This window comes from Coturnix japonica, chromosome Z (assembly GCF_001577835.2).
Source record: "Coturnix japonica isolate 7356 chromosome Z, Coturnix japonica 2.1, whole genome shotgun sequence".
NCBI classification, from domain to species: Eukaryota; Metazoa; Chordata; class Aves; order Galliformes; family Phasianidae; genus Coturnix; species Coturnix japonica.
The window spans coordinates 22,841,837-22,858,911 of NC_029547.1; the positions used below are offsets into that span (position 1 = coordinate 22,841,837).

Sequence of the window (17,075 nt, forward strand, 5' to 3'; positions counted from 1 at the left end):
AGGCAGCAACATATATGGTATACTTTCCAGGGTAAAAGAAAAATTAAAGAAGTAAATGAGAGAACACCAAAAACACAATTTAGAAACAAAAGGTTTTCTGATGTATGCAGTCATTCTGCCCTCTCCGCTTACTTTATGTTAAATTTACCTATCATGCAATACTGAGATCTTATTAGAGTGAACTATTAGGGATTCTCTTAACAAAAAGGAATTTTCAGCTTCATTATAAAGTATCCTAAACATTTTTTTCAATATTTAGAATTCAAGTTTTTAATATGCTTATCTATGACTAACAGTATGTTTAGAAGTGTGTTTGCATGCGAAATAGTGTGACCTGTCTATGAATGTTATATAGATGAAAATTATTTAAGAAAACAAAAAAAACCCTGTTCTCTTTATACACTTATAGATAATTTCAAGTGGTTGCTAGAGCAACTAACTGCAAAGTTAATTCTTTAATACCAATTTCTTCCTTTCACGACAGACTTCATCATAACAGTCATATAATTATCTGGTTTCTGATGCAAAGGCATAAATACACATGAAAAGCAAAACTGCTTTTTCATATGATTTGGCAGTCCTTTATGGAGGGACAGACATAAAAAACATTTTATAACTGTGTTTTAATGGTGTTTGCTCAACTCACAAAAGATTAATCTTTAGAAAAAGGAGAGGGTGGGGAATAATGTATCAGGATTACTGGAAGCAAAATACATGAATAATACTAAAATCCAGCAGATTTATATGAAGCAGAGAAAGGAAACCTATGTTCAAGGGACATACTATGCAACACTCTAATTAAACAGGCATTTGTGAACAGTTTCATGAAACATGCAATAAAGCAGATGATGCTTTCTCCAATAAAAGTTTGGTGTAGGATATACTAGTAGTATGAATTTCAACCATTCCAAGAAAATTGCTGCTCACTTGCAATGCACTATTTCAAAACTCAGGATCTAAAATTTTTAGCAGATCTAACTCATTAAAATGTATTTGAATTGCTTTTCAAATACAAGTTTCAAATTAAAATGCACTTAGGCTTTCACAGCTACAGTTTGTACAAGGAATAGAAACTTCTGTCAAAGACCAAGTTTCTGACACATTCTCCCTTTCAATATTACTACTTTTATTTAACAGTCTCCTGTTTCTATAAACGTGTGCTCATGGCTCATTATGTAGCAAGCTAAAGCAGAAAACAGTAATACTCTTGCACATACTAGTGACATGCAGCACAATATCCCACAACAAACTCATTATAAGTACACCACACTCAACATTTATCTGCAGTTATGCATCCACATTTAAAGTAACTATTAAGAGAATAAAGAAAGTGTCAGTGTTTGGATGCTTCCAAAAATTCCACAACAGTGATAGAAGCAAAAGTTTAAGCACTGGATGCCTCCCAGTTACAGGTATTACACATCCATCAGTGAAGAAGAAAGGGGCTGGGAGTGTGGGGAAAGGAATTTATGCTGACATACAATTTCATGGTCTATTTGAAAACAAGTAGATATTTGCTCAAAAATTATCTTTTCAAAAGGCAGTATCTCTTTTATCTCACAACCATGTAGTTTTCCTTCAAATTCACCTTCCATACTAAACTGAGAATGGCAGGAGAGATGTCGCTGAAGCACAGCTTTTACATTGGAGGAGTAATAAGCACTGAATGTCTGTCGCCAATTTACTTCATGCTAAACATAAAACAAATGTCCATAATTTTCAATCATGTCATGTTGTAATGACTAAGCTAATATTTTCTTACAGGACAATACATTTTCAAACAGACAAGAAAAGGATTCCCAATTAGTAAATGAGAAACCTGTCAGATCATTAACAAAATTCTGTTTGAAGTATGGAAGGTGTTCTTCCTACCAGAACGTGCACTCCATAAATGCAAAAGAAGCAAGCCTCAGATGTTCCAGCATGGTTTGGGAACTGTTTCCGGTTTGGAAAGCACAGCTATTGGCCAAAGCATAAAACACGTGTGCCAATTTTAGGCTTGCTTTCAGAATTACTTATTAATCTATTGTAACCAGGTAATAGACATTGTTCAGCTATGTTAGGGTAAAAATGCCATCGCAGATCTAGATTTTGGTGATCTCACAGATAAGAATTTTTTTAAAAGTTTTGTTTGTTTTAAATTAAAATAATCTATTATTTGTTCTATATGTACCAAACATATTTATTTCAAACACTAGAGATGCATGGTGCACATGCGTTAAGAACTTGCATAAATAAGGCTAATATTAAGCCATAAGAGTTACTGTATATATTTGTGATCTGTAATTCATACATAACATTGGAAGAATACTTAAGAAAATCAAATAGATGACAATTATACTACGTATTAGAGAGTTGAGAAAGCAACAACTTTTAAGCTTGCAGATATACAATAGAAAATTTGATGCAAGACTGAGACTTGTAAGAGCTTTTGCAAAACAGAGTTGTTTCTGCTTTAAAAAGCCAAATACATTGCAACACAATCAGTTCTGGTGTTATACCCCTACATAATTTTAAAAATAACTTTAAAAAAAACATCTGTAATTCCTTCAGCACAAACGTTCAGTTTTTGGGTACCTGTGTTCTCTAACAATGTCTTTGGTGTGTTGGGTCTGTTAATTATTTCTACAAGCTGGTGCAACACCATTGGAATATAAGGCTGCATCTCTATACCTGAAATAGTCAAAAAGAAATATTTAGAAGAAAATGATTGTTAAACACATAATCTAAGCAGATTTGATACACTGAATTAATTATTAAGGACAAATCTCAACCTTAAATTCAATTTTAACATGGAAGTATCAGTAAAAACTAAAAACAATCAAACAATATCAAAACAGACTAACCATGCTAAATGCGCAAAGATTCAAAGAAAAGTTATCTTACCCATCTGAATGGAGATTTCTCCAATTGCCCAGGTAGCATTGTTACACACAGAAATGAATTCAGGGTTTAGGTTGGTTCCCAAAATGGGCATGAAATCAGCTAAAAAAAAACAATATTAAAAAAAAAAATTTTTTTTTTTTAAAAATCACATAAGCCTACTTAAATACCTGGAAAATATTATACATGTATTAATGAGTGCTGCATTTCTGCTATATATCAGATAAACCTGGATTTTAGAATCCAATTAGATCAATAAATCTTTTCAAACTGCGACTCTAAAATACTCCTAGTAGGCTTTATGCAACTCTATAAAACCTTTTTCTCTCCTTCCCTAACTGGAGTAGAGGGAAAAAAGCGAAAGCAACTCAATAACAAGCACTTGTAGCTTTATAACATGGTTGAACAATCCTTGAATCACTTAGATATCTACATATTCAAGTGTGCTAACAACAAAAGAAGAACCCAGAAGGCAATCACATCTATTATTATAACATCTGCCACTTGAACATTACATTCCCAAGCCTATCAAATAATACATTTGGCAAAGTATATATCAAGAACATTTGAAGGATGAGATAACAAATACTGTGGAAGCATATAATTGATGTTACATTCCTACTTAACACAAAACAAACACAAAAAACAAACAATACCCAAGCCAGAACACATCTTCTAGCCAAGTTCTCCACTTTTGATATATTCACAGAATCATAGAATGGCTTAGGTCAGAAGGGATCTCAAGAACCATCAAGTTCCAACCCCCCTACCACAGGCAGGGTTACCAAGTTCTAGATCAAGTACTACATCAAGCTGCCCAGGCCATCCAAGCAGGCCTTGAACACCTTCAGGGACAGGGCACCTACAACCCCTCTAGACAACCTCTTCCAGCACCTCTTCAGTCTCTCAATGAAAAACGTATCCCAGCTTCTAACCTAGATCTCCCCTCCTTTGGTTTAAAACCGTTTTCCCCCAACTTATCACTATCTACCTGTGTAAAAAGGCGGATTATCTTCCTGTTTATAATCACTCCCTAAGGAGTGTAAGGCTGTAATGAGATCTCCCCGCTGCCCTCTCTTCCCCAGACTGAACAAGCCCGGCTCCTTCAGCTTGTCTTCCCCGGAGAGGTGCTCCAGCCCTCGAATCATTCTTGCGGCCCTCCTCTGGACTCTCTGCAAAAGCTTCACATCCCTCCCTTGCTGGGGGCCTCAGGCCTGGATGCAATATTCAAGAGGGGCCTCCCGCTGGCAGACGGACAATCACCTCCCTCACCCTGACGGTCACCCCTCTTAAGATGCAGCCCAGGATACCATCGGCCTTCCAAGCTGCAAGCGCATACTGCTGGTTCGTATTAAGTTTTACCCCTACCAGGATGCCTAGGTCCTTCTCAGCAAGGCTACTACTCTCAAGGAGTTCTCCCAGTCTGTATACATATCTGGGATTACTTTGATACAAGTGCAAAACTTTACACAGAGGCCAGGCTTGCGCCCCATAGATCCCTTGGTCCTCCTTCCTCCCTTTCTTATAAATGGAAGCAATGTCACCCTTTTTCTGGCCACCTGACAGACAATATTTTTCAAATATGATGGAGAGCAGCTTGGCAATCACATCAGACAGTTCCACATCAGAACCCTGGAATGTGTGTCATCTGGCTCCGTGGACTTTCATAGTTTCATAGTTTCGTGCGGGTTGGAAGGGACCTTAGAGATCATTGAGTCCAGCCCCCGGGATTCGAGCCTCTGTGTAGCAGAGCGGCACTTCTACCAGTTGCGCCACAGGAGGGATTCAGCATCATGAACTGGTTTCTGACTTGCTCTGTCCTCACAGTGAGGGGGCAATCTGTTCCCCCAGTTCCCATCAAGCATTTCAGACATGTGAGAACTACCAGAATCTTGGTTGCCAGTGAAGACTGAGGCAAAGAGCTTATTAAGTACTTCAGCCCTCTCCATATCTGTTATAGCCAGCTCTCTCATTTACCAAATGAGGTGTCTTTGGCCTGTCTCTCCTGCCAAATGTACCTACAAAGCCCCTTTTTGTTGTTTTTAACATCCTTCACCAAGATCCGTTCCATCTGTGACTTTGCTTTCCTGACCCCATATCTGCATGTCCGGACAACATTCCTACATTTTTCCCAGATGACACATCCTTGTTTCCACTGCCTGTACATGCCCTTCTTTCTCTCTGTTTGATCAGCACATCCTTGCCAAACCATGCTGGTTTCCTGCTTCAGAAAGGCACCCTAAAAGAGTAGCCACTTTGCTCTACTCCTCTGTCTGTAAAGTTTCCCAGGAGATCTTGTCCAACAACTCCTCAAAGAGCCTGAAGTTCCACCTCCCAAAGTTCAGAGTCCTGACTCCATCCTGCTAGGCTCACATTCCTCAAGATCACAAACCAGGACACAGTCTCTGCAGTCTAGGCTTCCTTCAGTCTTAACCTCTTTAACAACCCCTTATACACTGCTAAACTTCACCTCTGGTGGGACTGTCTAATTCTGGATTGTTTCCACCTCGCTGTAGTGTTTTCCCAGCAGATATCTGTGTGGTTGAAATCTCACATCAAGATGAGATCCTGTGATCACGACACCTCTTGCAGCTGATGCAAGAACAGCTTGTCAATAGGCTCCCCTTGATCAGGAAGCCTGTGTTAGACTGCACTAGCTGTCCTTTTTTGGTTTGCTCCCTAATTTTAACCTACAGGCTCTCAGTCTGTTCCTGACTCTTTCTCAGAGGGAGCTCCCTGCAGCCATAACACAGTCTTCTTAACATAGAGAACAACTTTTCCACTCCTCCTACTTTGTCTATTCCTTCTACAAAACTAAGAGCCCTCAGTGACGGTATTCTATTCATGTGAATCATCCTGCCATGTTTCTGTGATAGCGCCAAGATCATAATTTTCTAAGTGCACATTTCCTAGCTTCTCCTGTTTATTTCATACACTGCACACATTCGTATAGAGGCATTCCAGCTGAGCTTTCAGACAGATTACTTTCCTAGAGAAGTACTCCCATAAGCTTCCAGGACAGATCTGAGGCTTTCCTCTGCTGCTTCTTGAAGTGACTGTGCTCCCTGTCTCTCTGTCATTATGCAGTACAGCCCCTTCTCTCAACAGCTCTTGTTTAAAGCCCTAGTGATGAGCACGCCAGCTGGGTGCCAATATATATAGTACATCTATCTATAATTTTAATGTGGAGTCTGGTTAAAAAAGCAAAGTAAAAGGTAGAAATCCAGAAATTTATCAAATGAAGCAACTGTTCTAATTAAGTAAATATTTTTATGTATTCCAGCAGAACAGGCAGCTTTTACATTGTAAAAATCAAGCAGCAAAATGAATGCTTTACACTGTCTTAAAAACCTTTTAAACACACAGTGTGAAGGAAAAAAAGCTGCAGTCCCTTACTGATAAAGAAATCTGAAAATATACAACATGACAAGGAAGACATAGAAAAAAAGGAGCTTAACAGTGGCTAAAGGAGCCTTTTATCAGTCTGTAAAACAAGTTCATTGTTTAGTACGCAAATGAAACATACCAATGCAAGGCTTAACATGCTGAAAACATGCCTTTGTCAGATCACCTAACAGCGCAAAAGAACTCTGTCGTACTTCAGGCATTTTATCCTAAAGAGAAAAAGAAGAAATATGGCAATTCTTGAATGTGTTTCTGATAATCTTAAAGAAAATTCTTGGACAAATCAGTTTCTCATCTCACCTGCATGCACTGGTACATCAGTGTCAGGATATTGCTCCGAGCCACCAGCTGCTCAATGTTGCCACCAAGACCTTCAGCTAAACCACTGAGTAAATCAAGAGCCACAATCATGAAGTCCTTATCTGGAGCCTCATATTGGTCTGGTTGAGCATTGTGCAACTGCAGCAAATAAACAGGCATTTTCAGAAAGAGAATTACATTTTCTCAGGGGTATGCAAAACTGTAAAAACAGTACCAGAGATTCAGTGTTATACTACAGACGACCCTGGCAACCCCTAACTTTACATAGTTTGTAGAAACACAGAATCATCTGAGTAGGAAAGGACCTTTAAACATCATCTGGAGTCCCCTCCAATGAACACAGATACCTACAACTAAATCAGGTTGCTCAGAGCCCCATCCAGCCTCTTCTTGAATGTCTCCAGGGATGGGACACCCACCACCCCTCTGAGCAACCTGTTCCAGTGCCTCACCACCCTCACTGTAAAAGACTTTTTCCTTATATCCAATCTAATCCTTCTTAAGTCTGAAACCATGTCCTTGTCCTATCGCACCAGACTCTCCTAAAGAGTCAGACCCCCTCCTTCTTACAGCCCACTTTCACATACTGGAACGCCACTATCAGGTATCCCCAGACAGACCTGACAGTCTCCCTTTTCTTCTCCAGGCTGAACAGCCAGTTATCATTGGAGAGGTGTTCCACCCCTGGAATGATTTCTATGGCCATCCTCTGGATATGCTCCAACAGTACATATCTCTCTCATACTGAGGACACCACAGCTGGATGCAGTACTACAGGTGAAGTCTCACCAGTGTACAGCAGAGGGACAGGATCACCTCCCTCGCACTGCAGGCCACACTTCTTCTGATGTGGCCCAATATGCAGTTGTCATTCTGGACTGTGAGGGCACATTGCTTGCTCACATCCAGCTTGTTTTTGGCCAGTACCCCAAGTCCTTCTCAGTAAAGTTGTGCTCCACCCTTACATTCCCCAGCTTACAATGACAGAGGGTGCTGCCACAACCCAGGTACAAGACCCCATACATAGCTCTGTTGAACCTCATGAGGTTCTCCTAGGCCCACTGAGCTTATCTGGGCCATACATTGTTTTAATGAGTTACTCTGAAAACATTGGAATAGTAATAGAGAATTACCATGGCTTGTGCAAGGGTCTTTTGCACTAGATTTACACAACGCTGGTACACAGGTTCACAGTATGGAAGAAAGCCAGATTGCAAGGCAGTAGCAACTGACGACAGGCACTGAAATCAAAAGAAAAAAAAAATAAAGAAAAAAGGAGGGGGAGAGTCAGTGAAAGAAAAGTCAAATCTTCCTCACCTCACCCAACAGCCTTTTACTTGTGAGAGGTAAATTAAAAGACATTAGCATTTTAAGTTTGACCAATATAATTGCTAAGTGAATGCACAACCCAGAATGATTGTGCCAGTTAGCTCAGCTAAGGGAAATATCAGCAAAGTGCTATTCTTTCAAACATGCCAGTTGACAAGATTTCTCAGGCAGCAGTATCTTCTTTCTTGGCCATCTCTAAGCATATATTACTGTATTTTATTTTATATTACTGTGATTTACCTCAGGAGTTACACTAAGGTTTAGCATTTTGGACATCTGCAAGCCTTAACATTGCCCAGAAGTTATGAAACTAATTTTCTAAAAGTTTTGTCCTGCTTTACACTTGAAAAGCACAAAGAATAGACCACACAGTCTGGTTCATACCTTCAGGTCGTCTCACACTAGTTTTAATAGAGGTATGAAAGGAGAGTGAGGAGAAAACATAACCATTTAAAAAAACTTTTTTTTTCTTTTTTTAAAGTAAAGATAAGGAGATCCTTATGGAAAACCCATGGGAATGGTAGAAAATCAATCTAAGTGGCTTTTGCTATAAGCTTTACTGTAAGCCTTTGCAGTTAACACTTCCCAGTAGGTTGTTTCTTAAGCAGAAAGCATAACTTATAAAAGAAGCTGATATACGATATTCAAATTTTAACTTTTACCTCTAATAAAGGAAAGAGATCTTTATCTTCATCCTTCAACATGTTCCACTTGTGGATTAATGGGGGCATTAGCATCTGAATATATTCCTGTTCAGGATGAAAATGCATCAACTGTTGAAATACTTGATTGCATGCTGGTTTATTTCAAGGTCAGAACATGGATATATTAAAAATTACTTCTACTTTTTCAATAAAAGAAAACTGGGGTGTGCTGCAAACCTATCATTGTGATATGCACAATTAGCTTAATAGCAGAGTTTATAAATTATATTCTAAGACTTTTTTTTTTCCCACTGAGGCAGGTAATCACCTCTAAAGAGTGGATTTTTTCTTCCATGTTTGCTTTCAGTTTTGCAGCTTTCCATAGCTGTCTGGGTTGTTCTAAATTTATAACTGCTTCAGGGCCTATGAATTTCTTTACTTTTTTTTCAATCAGCAATGCAATTGCCACTTGTATTTCTCAATCATTTCACATTACCCTGCTGCTATAACCCAGTTACCCCACGTTTCTGAAACTTCATCCACAAGCAACTAACCATGCACAAAGAAAGTCATTTTCTATCCATCTAGAAGAATAAAGTTAGTCACTATTGAAACAAGCCGTTTGATCTTCTCCTGCCACTGTTCAGTTGCAATGACATCAAGCAAGGCATCCCTACATTAGTGCTACAGCCCCCAAAAGATAGCTGAATAGCCAACAAAACCTGTCAGCTAATGCTATGTCCAAAACCACAATATTCTAAGTGATTGAAGAAAGTCCCACCATCACCAAGAGCTCCCATTTATTTGCCTCTAGGCTATATGAAAAGGCCAAAGAGATCAAAAGAGAGGTCTTTTCATGTTGGGATGTCTTGAACAGCAAGCAAAGTGCCATAGCAACAACTCAGATTGATTTACTCTAGTGGATCTATGAAAGAAAGAAGCACTACTGCAAAGCAAAATTTAAACAGTTGTCATAAAAAGATGCATACAATATGTGACATATACATATTCTACTAATGAATGTGTGTTGAAAACAGCAAAAAGCTTCATACTAGAGTATTGGCCTTTGCATTATCTGTGCTTTTTTCTTTGTGAATTGCATGTCCCACTCTCATACAATTTCGATTAATGACATGCTCCACTACATAGGAAAAGATACACAGAGCAGATGAAAGTAGTTTAACAAAAGAAAACTGATCATTAGAAATTAGCATACATTCTAGCAATTCCCCTTAAGTCTCATGTAATATTTGTATTGATACATATAGCTCAAAGCTGAAAAAATCTGAAAATGAAGTAAATAATCATGACTTGAAGCACATTACAGAAAACAGTACACTTACATAAATTTTTACAAAATCTGGAATATTTGCACAGTGGATAAAGCAAATGCAGTTTATCTATTTTTCATGCAAATATTTAGTACCATCAAAACCTACAAGGAAAGTTCAGTATCTGTTTTGCATTGCGTAAAACACACTATAGAAGTGTGACAAGTACTTTATTAGAATGTAAGGTATACTCACCGGTTTATTTAGATGATGGCCTACAGAATCTGCTAGGGTTCCTATAGCATCATAAAGAATAAGTAGGTTTTTATGCTGGTATTTACTAAATGCGAAGACCAAAGTGTCAAGTATATATGCAAGATAAGGAACAAGCTCTGTACAAGCCTCCTCTTCTAGGGTAGCAAAGGCACTGAGGGACAAGAACAAAAACCAAAACCAGTGTTAGTCAGTACCTTTGGGGGAACAAAAAAATCCACACCAAAAACTACAGTGCAAACCCCAAACATCCCACATTATCAATTTCCTTTGAACATAAAACTTTATCCATCCTGGGTATATTTTCAGAACTGTTAGACAGAGGTTACTGCAGTAATATTTTGATTGAATACCTAAGGATCTTGTATTATGATGAAGAGAATTCAAATGATTGCTGTAAAAACCGTAATGTATACACAAAAAGCCTACTGTGCTGCCAAAAGCTTTACTGTACACAGGTTACAATGTTTTAACTTAAATAGCAGGAAGCAACTAAAGTTGCTCATTATGAGCTAAAAAGAAGCCTACTATATTTAACAAGAGTTGTATATACACCTGAAGCCTACATGCTCTTGTGCCAGTACAATGCTGGTACCCCATTCACAGGAGTATACTACAGTGAAAAACAGGTACAAAGAGACAAAGAAAACAAAAATAAAAATGAGGAATGAACAAATAATTTCAGCCACCCTTGGTCAAAAAAAACTTCATGGCACCAAGTGCTTGTGAATGACAGCTTTAAAAGACATGCTGCTTCAGAAAAGCAATTAAAGGAAAAAACCAAGAGCTATAGATGGTTTACTGGTGTAACTTGTGTCAAGAAGACTATCAGTTAGTCCCAACAGTAAAAATGCATGCGACACTATAAGAGGTGAACAATCCCCTCCTACTCCAATACCAAATACAGAAATGCTTTTTACTTAAAACAATGCAACTATGACACTAAACGGCTGTTTTACTTACATAACTAAAGCATTAATATGATTTAAAATTATTTACTATGTTATTTTGATGCATTCTTTCAGAAAGGCATAGAACGTAAGCATAAAAATGTGTTTCAATAAAATATCTTTTCAGGTGTCTCCAAATAAAGGAACACTTTCCTCAATATCTCAGAAATGGAAGTTAAGTATCTGCAACGATACAAGAATGAGTGATGAAAACATCTTGTATTCTGTGAGCAATTGTAAATATAGCAGCTGTAAGGATGTAGGTTTTAGCTCCTCTCGAAGAAGAACCATTATTCTGCTATTTATAAAACTAAGCGCATTTTTACTTTTAACAACTCTATATCTTCCTTAAAGTGGAATTTCCTAAACTATTTATTCTAACTGCAACAATGTTTTTCATTAAATCATCTCTACTGCGAAGAGAGCATTTGAAAGTACAGTATAAATATAATACAGGCTATATAATAGCCAGTATATAATACACACAAAAAAATTAGGTGCATTACTGTTTTTAATATTTCCATTTTAGCTCTCCTGAAAGGAAAAATACTTTTGTTTCTTCTAGCAGTTTCCAATGCACACTGCACCATTCATAAGCTTTCCATATGGGCACTGAGTAAGTGTAGCACAGCTGTATTTTAACTACACACACATTTCAACCATGTTTCTAGACAAGGTGAACAGGAATGTGGAGGGTTTTTTTTTTCTTTTCCCCAGACTTTGTAAGTAACTCTGATTCATAGGATCTGAAAATCTGTGAAGAAAAGTCTCTTTTCATGTTCCTGTTTGTTCTGGAAGGAACAGAAGGTCATCAGTGTGAAAAGACAGGTGGATACGAGCAGAAGTTAAAGCTGAAGAAATGTGCTAGACAAATGTTTGAAAAGTTCCAGAGACAAAAATGAACATTTGTTTAATATGCAAGACTTACTTAGCGTATTTCATTAAATTAATTATGTTTATCTCAGACAATAACGTATCTACTCCTGAGCAAAGCTCAGCACAAGAACAGTGGGTTGACAGGTACTACTGAAATCTAAGAAAACAAACAAATAAAGACCCCAAAACCTAAAACACACCCAACAACTCTCCAAGTGTTAGGCATGCAGTCACAAGGAGATCTAATTCTGCTTTCTGAAGAAACATCCTTAGCAGCCTACTGCATAAATTCTTGCCCCACACATATACTGACACTTCACAGACAAGATGTGCACCATTCTCATTTCATTAACACTGAATCCAGTAGCAAAGTTTTGTTTTTCAAATATCAGCAAGCAAGACAAAGAACAAAATCTTATCTCACAGGATTTCCTTTCAAGAGAAAAAGGAATATCCCCTGTAACAGTCACTCAAATCTTTTGGTAATACTGAGACAGCTACAAACAATGTCACGTTAGGATATTTTTCTATTGTTATCAGTATTGATCTTATTCCAAGGCATATGAAAAACAGATTTCCAGCCAATGAAACTTCAAATAATGAAAATAAACAGGTGTTACACAGATGATTTCTTTAACTGCAACACGTTTTTTAGTGTGATGATTAATATACTTTGAAAAATGAAGGAAACACGAATAAAACTTTTATATCTTACTAGAATCTGGAATAATTTGTAAAGCTGAACCTACTCCAATTTCAATGAAAAACAGTAATACAATGTGCTAAAATGAGGCCAGGCATTCAGTAGTAAGCCATTAAAAAATTTCCAGTGAAGAAGCAGTATCACGGACAGTGCTTTTAGGTTAAGCTTTGGCTCACCTGCAGGCAGCTTCTTGTACTCTCTTGTTGCTATCCAGGATACGCTGTAGCAACTCAGTCATTAATGGCTTCAAGTATGTGTCTGGGGGTTGACTAACTACCCAGTGTGCATAGCGACTAAGAGTCCAGCATGTAATGGAGCGCACAAGAGCCTTTTTGTCAGAGAGGCACTGAATAAGGTGAGGGATCAGCTCAGGAAGATATGGAATCATACCCTGCATGCAGCCTGTAAGGAAAAAAAAATCAACAAAAACCAGTTACTTCAGCACCAGAATTAACGAGAAGAAATACTTGCTAGAAATGCCATCGTCATGCTCTATTGCATAATGATGCATTTTAACAATACACAAACCAAGTCCATCTAATCTATGTTAAGTCATAAGAGAATCCTTATCATAAACAGTTAAGCCTGCCCAATTAAATTTATATGCGACTGTATTTCTGCTTCAGTGCTTCCTCAATCTCCAGAAATTGTTTTATTAAATGAGCTTATAAAGCAACATCCTAAGCCAGACTACGCAAGAGTGACCAAAACAACAAGTACAGAAAGATACAACTTTGATAACAAATAATCACATAATTAAAAATGACTATTTTTTTCCCCCAGAAGTTTAATTTCCTTCTTCTGATCAGCAATAGCTGACCTTTCATGTCATTAAGAAGAATGACACATTAACATTTACCAGAAGTACTAACTTTCACCTTCCTTGAGCTGAAATCAAAGCCAACAAAAAGGTTTTTCAGCAACAAAGATAATGTACTCAGTAGGCACTGTGGGAAAAAGAAAGATAATGCAGGCAGACACAGACCCAAACATATTTCTACCATCTGCCAGAAGGACAAAGATGCTGGAAACACAGACAAAAGGCCAAAAAGCCTGTAAGTATTGAGAAAATTAAGTTATCAAACGTGAAACAGAAAATAATCCACTAAAAGTGGCTCAGGGCACTGAGGTCAGAAGAGTGATCTTTCCCATTTCTGAAAACAACAAATGAAATTTAAGGGCTGAGATCATTAAATATTTTACTTGTAGAAAATCAAATTATTACCCAATTAGTGACCAATAAATACATTCTGATGAGTTGGAAAAAGGGAAATAAAAGAAAATTTAAGTTATTTAGTCTTCCCAACATACCAAACTTTAAAATTTAAATAACACCAGTCACCAACTAGTAGATGTAGAGTTTAATCACTGAAACTAGATCAGTGAAAGACACTTACTTATTTTCACAAGTAAGTTGTACCTAGAAGGAATCACAGACCTGCATCAGAGCCAGACAATGGGTTTACTAAGTTGATATTCACTGTTGCCTTACCTTCAGCAATTGCTCCAAGAACAAGGATACCTGATTCCTTAACTACCCATTCGGGATGGAAGAGCAATTCCTTCAAAAGGGGCAAGATGTGTGGCAGAAGTTCATCACGAAATACATTGGCCAAAACGTCTAGAGCAGCAGCAGAACATTTCCCTGAGGGGAATTAACAGCATTAATCTCAGTTGCAGCCAGCCAGTATAATCCTCATTTTAACTTTGAGCTGTCAGTGCAGCTTCAGGGCATTATTACAAAAAAAGAATACTTCAGTTTCCTTACAATATATAGTGTGGCCTTTCCCTCTCATGTGAGGGTACAGCTTTTAGAAATCCAGTTTTGCAGTGCTTAAATACCCACTAAAAAGACATACACTGCAGTGACATTAAAATGCTCACTGACAGAAACCACACCATTGTACTGCAGCATTCTATACACCATGTAATTTCAGGATTGCAGAACACTAAGGAAGGGAAAAGGTCTGAGATTTGAATGTAACAACTGGATAAACTATAGAGAAATTGCCTAATAAGTAAAAGAACAAACAAACAGCATTTGATTTACAAAAAAAAAAAAAAAAGGCAACACAATCCATGTCCCAAGGCAACCAACATCAACTCCTACAGAATGAAAGCAACCTGCACACCTCTGTTCTGAACCCTTGTAAAAAAAAAAACCAAAAACACACCAAACTCCTGTAACACTAATAGAAAAAATAAAGAAATTTTATAAAGAATGGGTGTATTACAGAATTAATATTGCACTGTTTTGCTCATTATGATCTCAGATCTTTACTAATCTGTCAAAAAAAGTTCCATGGGGAACAGAATTATATACAAGATAGGAGAATAGTAGAACCAACAAAGAGACAAGAGTAACAGCTGTAAATTCATCTCATGGGGAATATAGTTAGAAGACAAATCCTTGCATGCTCCAGAACGAGGATACTTGCAAAATACATTTTAGTTGCATTTGCTGGAAGTCTGCTCAATACCTTCTACAAGTAAGCCAACAAAAAATGTCATGTATCTCAGTTTGTGGCACTTTCCTTCCTTTCCATATGGCCTACTGGTATAAAAAGCCAATGGCACAGCTCCTCACTGCTATGTCCACCCTTGATAGCTCATGCACTCTATTCTGGTCAGAAGCAATTTTTTTTATATATAAAAGAAAATATTGGTAATAACAATAATGCTGCCTGAAATAATCTCCTGTTCCTCTAGAGCTCCCCCCCATCCCCCAAAAAAAAACCAAACAGTATCACCCCTGCTCTACCCAAACCACTAATTACATCAGAATTTACTTTCCTCCTGTTCAAAAGCAAAGCCCCTGTATTTCCATACGCAGAATCTTTTTACTGCAATTCCTGTACTGCACAAGTAACTATTTTAACACATTTCACACATTACTTTGACATACTTAAATTCCAGTCAGAAATAGCATCATCATCATCATTTTCATCATCATCATCATCATCATCTTCATCATCATCATCTTCATCATCATCATCATCATCATCACCTTCTTCATGTTTTTGAGCTACTGTTCGCGAACGATGAAAACGAGGTCTTATGTCCTGTTCACTATCTGGAATCGCTTCATCTTCTTCAACATCCCCCTGTCATCAAAATGGTTTCATTAATACAATTATGATACCCAAGGAAATTAAAAAAGTATGGTAAAATTTCAGTTCAAGATTTTATATCCATTTGAAAGATCCACAGCTCACTTGTGCTGCCTGGCTAACTAAAAATGCCATTGTTCCTGCATTCTCCTGCAGTATTTAAGTGTAAAATTAAGCAAGATAAACTCATGTAAAAGTACCAAGTAACCTCCTTGTCAAGAAGCTGCAACTGATAGCAATGAATTAGAAAGCACAAAGATGCACTCTAAAATGCTGTGATACCCTTCAGCCTAAAAGGGTATTAGAACTGATGCTGAATTTTAATTTTTTTTTAGGTTTCCTTGCAGGGATGTGTCATGGGTAACATTATGTCAGCACCCAAACTGGATGGGAGGGGACAGAAGCAAAGCTGGAAAACCCATTGATTATTTTTCAACAAACCCAGTAGTGATAGCATTTAGTATCCCAACAACATCTTGCCCCAGTGAGCCAATTCTCCACTGGATAGATGGTAGACTGGATACACCTATGAATCATTCTGATTCTCAGCTCAGAAACTATCCAGATGTTTCCACAGAATGAAAGAAATCGATACTCACCTTCAGCAAAATAATATCTATCTCCGAATACTTCATACCATTCACCAGCACAGGTATCAGCCTACAAAGGGATAATGATATACATCAAAATAATGCTTTAACAAAAAAAGAAAAAAAGATTTTTAATTACCTGAGCCTGAATTTTGGTTGCAACTCCTTCCAAAAGAAACAGAAATCCAAAAACCCAGAAACGTGATACAAACAAGCTCCATTTCATGCTCATCAGTATTTATCAACTGAAACAGTGTTAACTCTACCTCACACACTTTCTTGACCTTTTTGGGGGGTCTTTTTTTTTTTTTTTCCTGAGGTTAACTAACAGCACAGCTCCATATTCAAGTGGGACTAATAAGAAAAATTGCTTTCAACAAACACTTTACTGAAAGATCATGAGAGATATGTTGGTCAGTCTGATGTCCCCTATTTATTTCCATGGAAACTACAACAGATAAAAAGAGTACAGTAACACTATCTGATAGAGCAAATTCTCAGCTACAAAATACTTTTCAACATGGGCATCACCGTTACCTACGCATTTTCACCAGTGGTGACCAAGAGCCTCCATGCTACACTCGTAAAAACCTGCCCCATTGTTACCCCTGCTGAAATGTACCCTCACTGTGCTCACATCCACTGTTTGGTCTCCAGAATCATTCAGAAAGCATCAGTGCATCTCAGTGGGTGATGCTTTTTCCATGTCAGATGCCACTC

At 37.7% G+C, this 17,075-nt stretch overlaps 1 protein-coding gene across 3 annotated transcripts in view; it reads right to left on the minus strand.

The window, feature by feature from the left end:
- TNPO1 (transportin 1) overlaps positions 1-17,075 on the minus strand; it is a 69,820-nt gene that overhangs the window by 7,080 nt on the left and 45,665 nt on the right. For all 3 annotated transcript variants that reach the window (XR_001551969.2, XM_015848836.2, XM_032441398.1), the window contains exons 11-21: positions 16,365-16,425; positions 15,561-15,759; positions 14,148-14,300; positions 12,832-13,057; positions 10,109-10,280; positions 8,601-8,687; positions 7,743-7,850; positions 6,589-6,747; positions 6,410-6,497; positions 2,887-2,985; positions 2,578-2,673 (exon numbers count right to left, since the gene is read on the minus strand). Coding sequence is in view for 2 of the 3 variants with exons in the window: in XM_015848836.2 (XP_015704322.1) it covers positions 2,578-2,673; positions 2,887-2,985; positions 6,410-6,497; positions 6,589-6,747; positions 7,743-7,850; positions 8,601-8,687; positions 10,109-10,280; positions 12,832-13,057; positions 14,148-14,300; positions 15,561-15,759; positions 16,365-16,425 (1,448 nt within the window). In the remaining variant the exon portion in view is untranslated. The remainder of the gene's footprint in view (positions 1-2,577; positions 2,674-2,886; positions 2,986-6,409; positions 6,498-6,588; positions 6,748-7,742; positions 7,851-8,600; positions 8,688-10,108; positions 10,281-12,831; positions 13,058-14,147; positions 14,301-15,560; positions 15,760-16,364; positions 16,426-17,075) is intronic.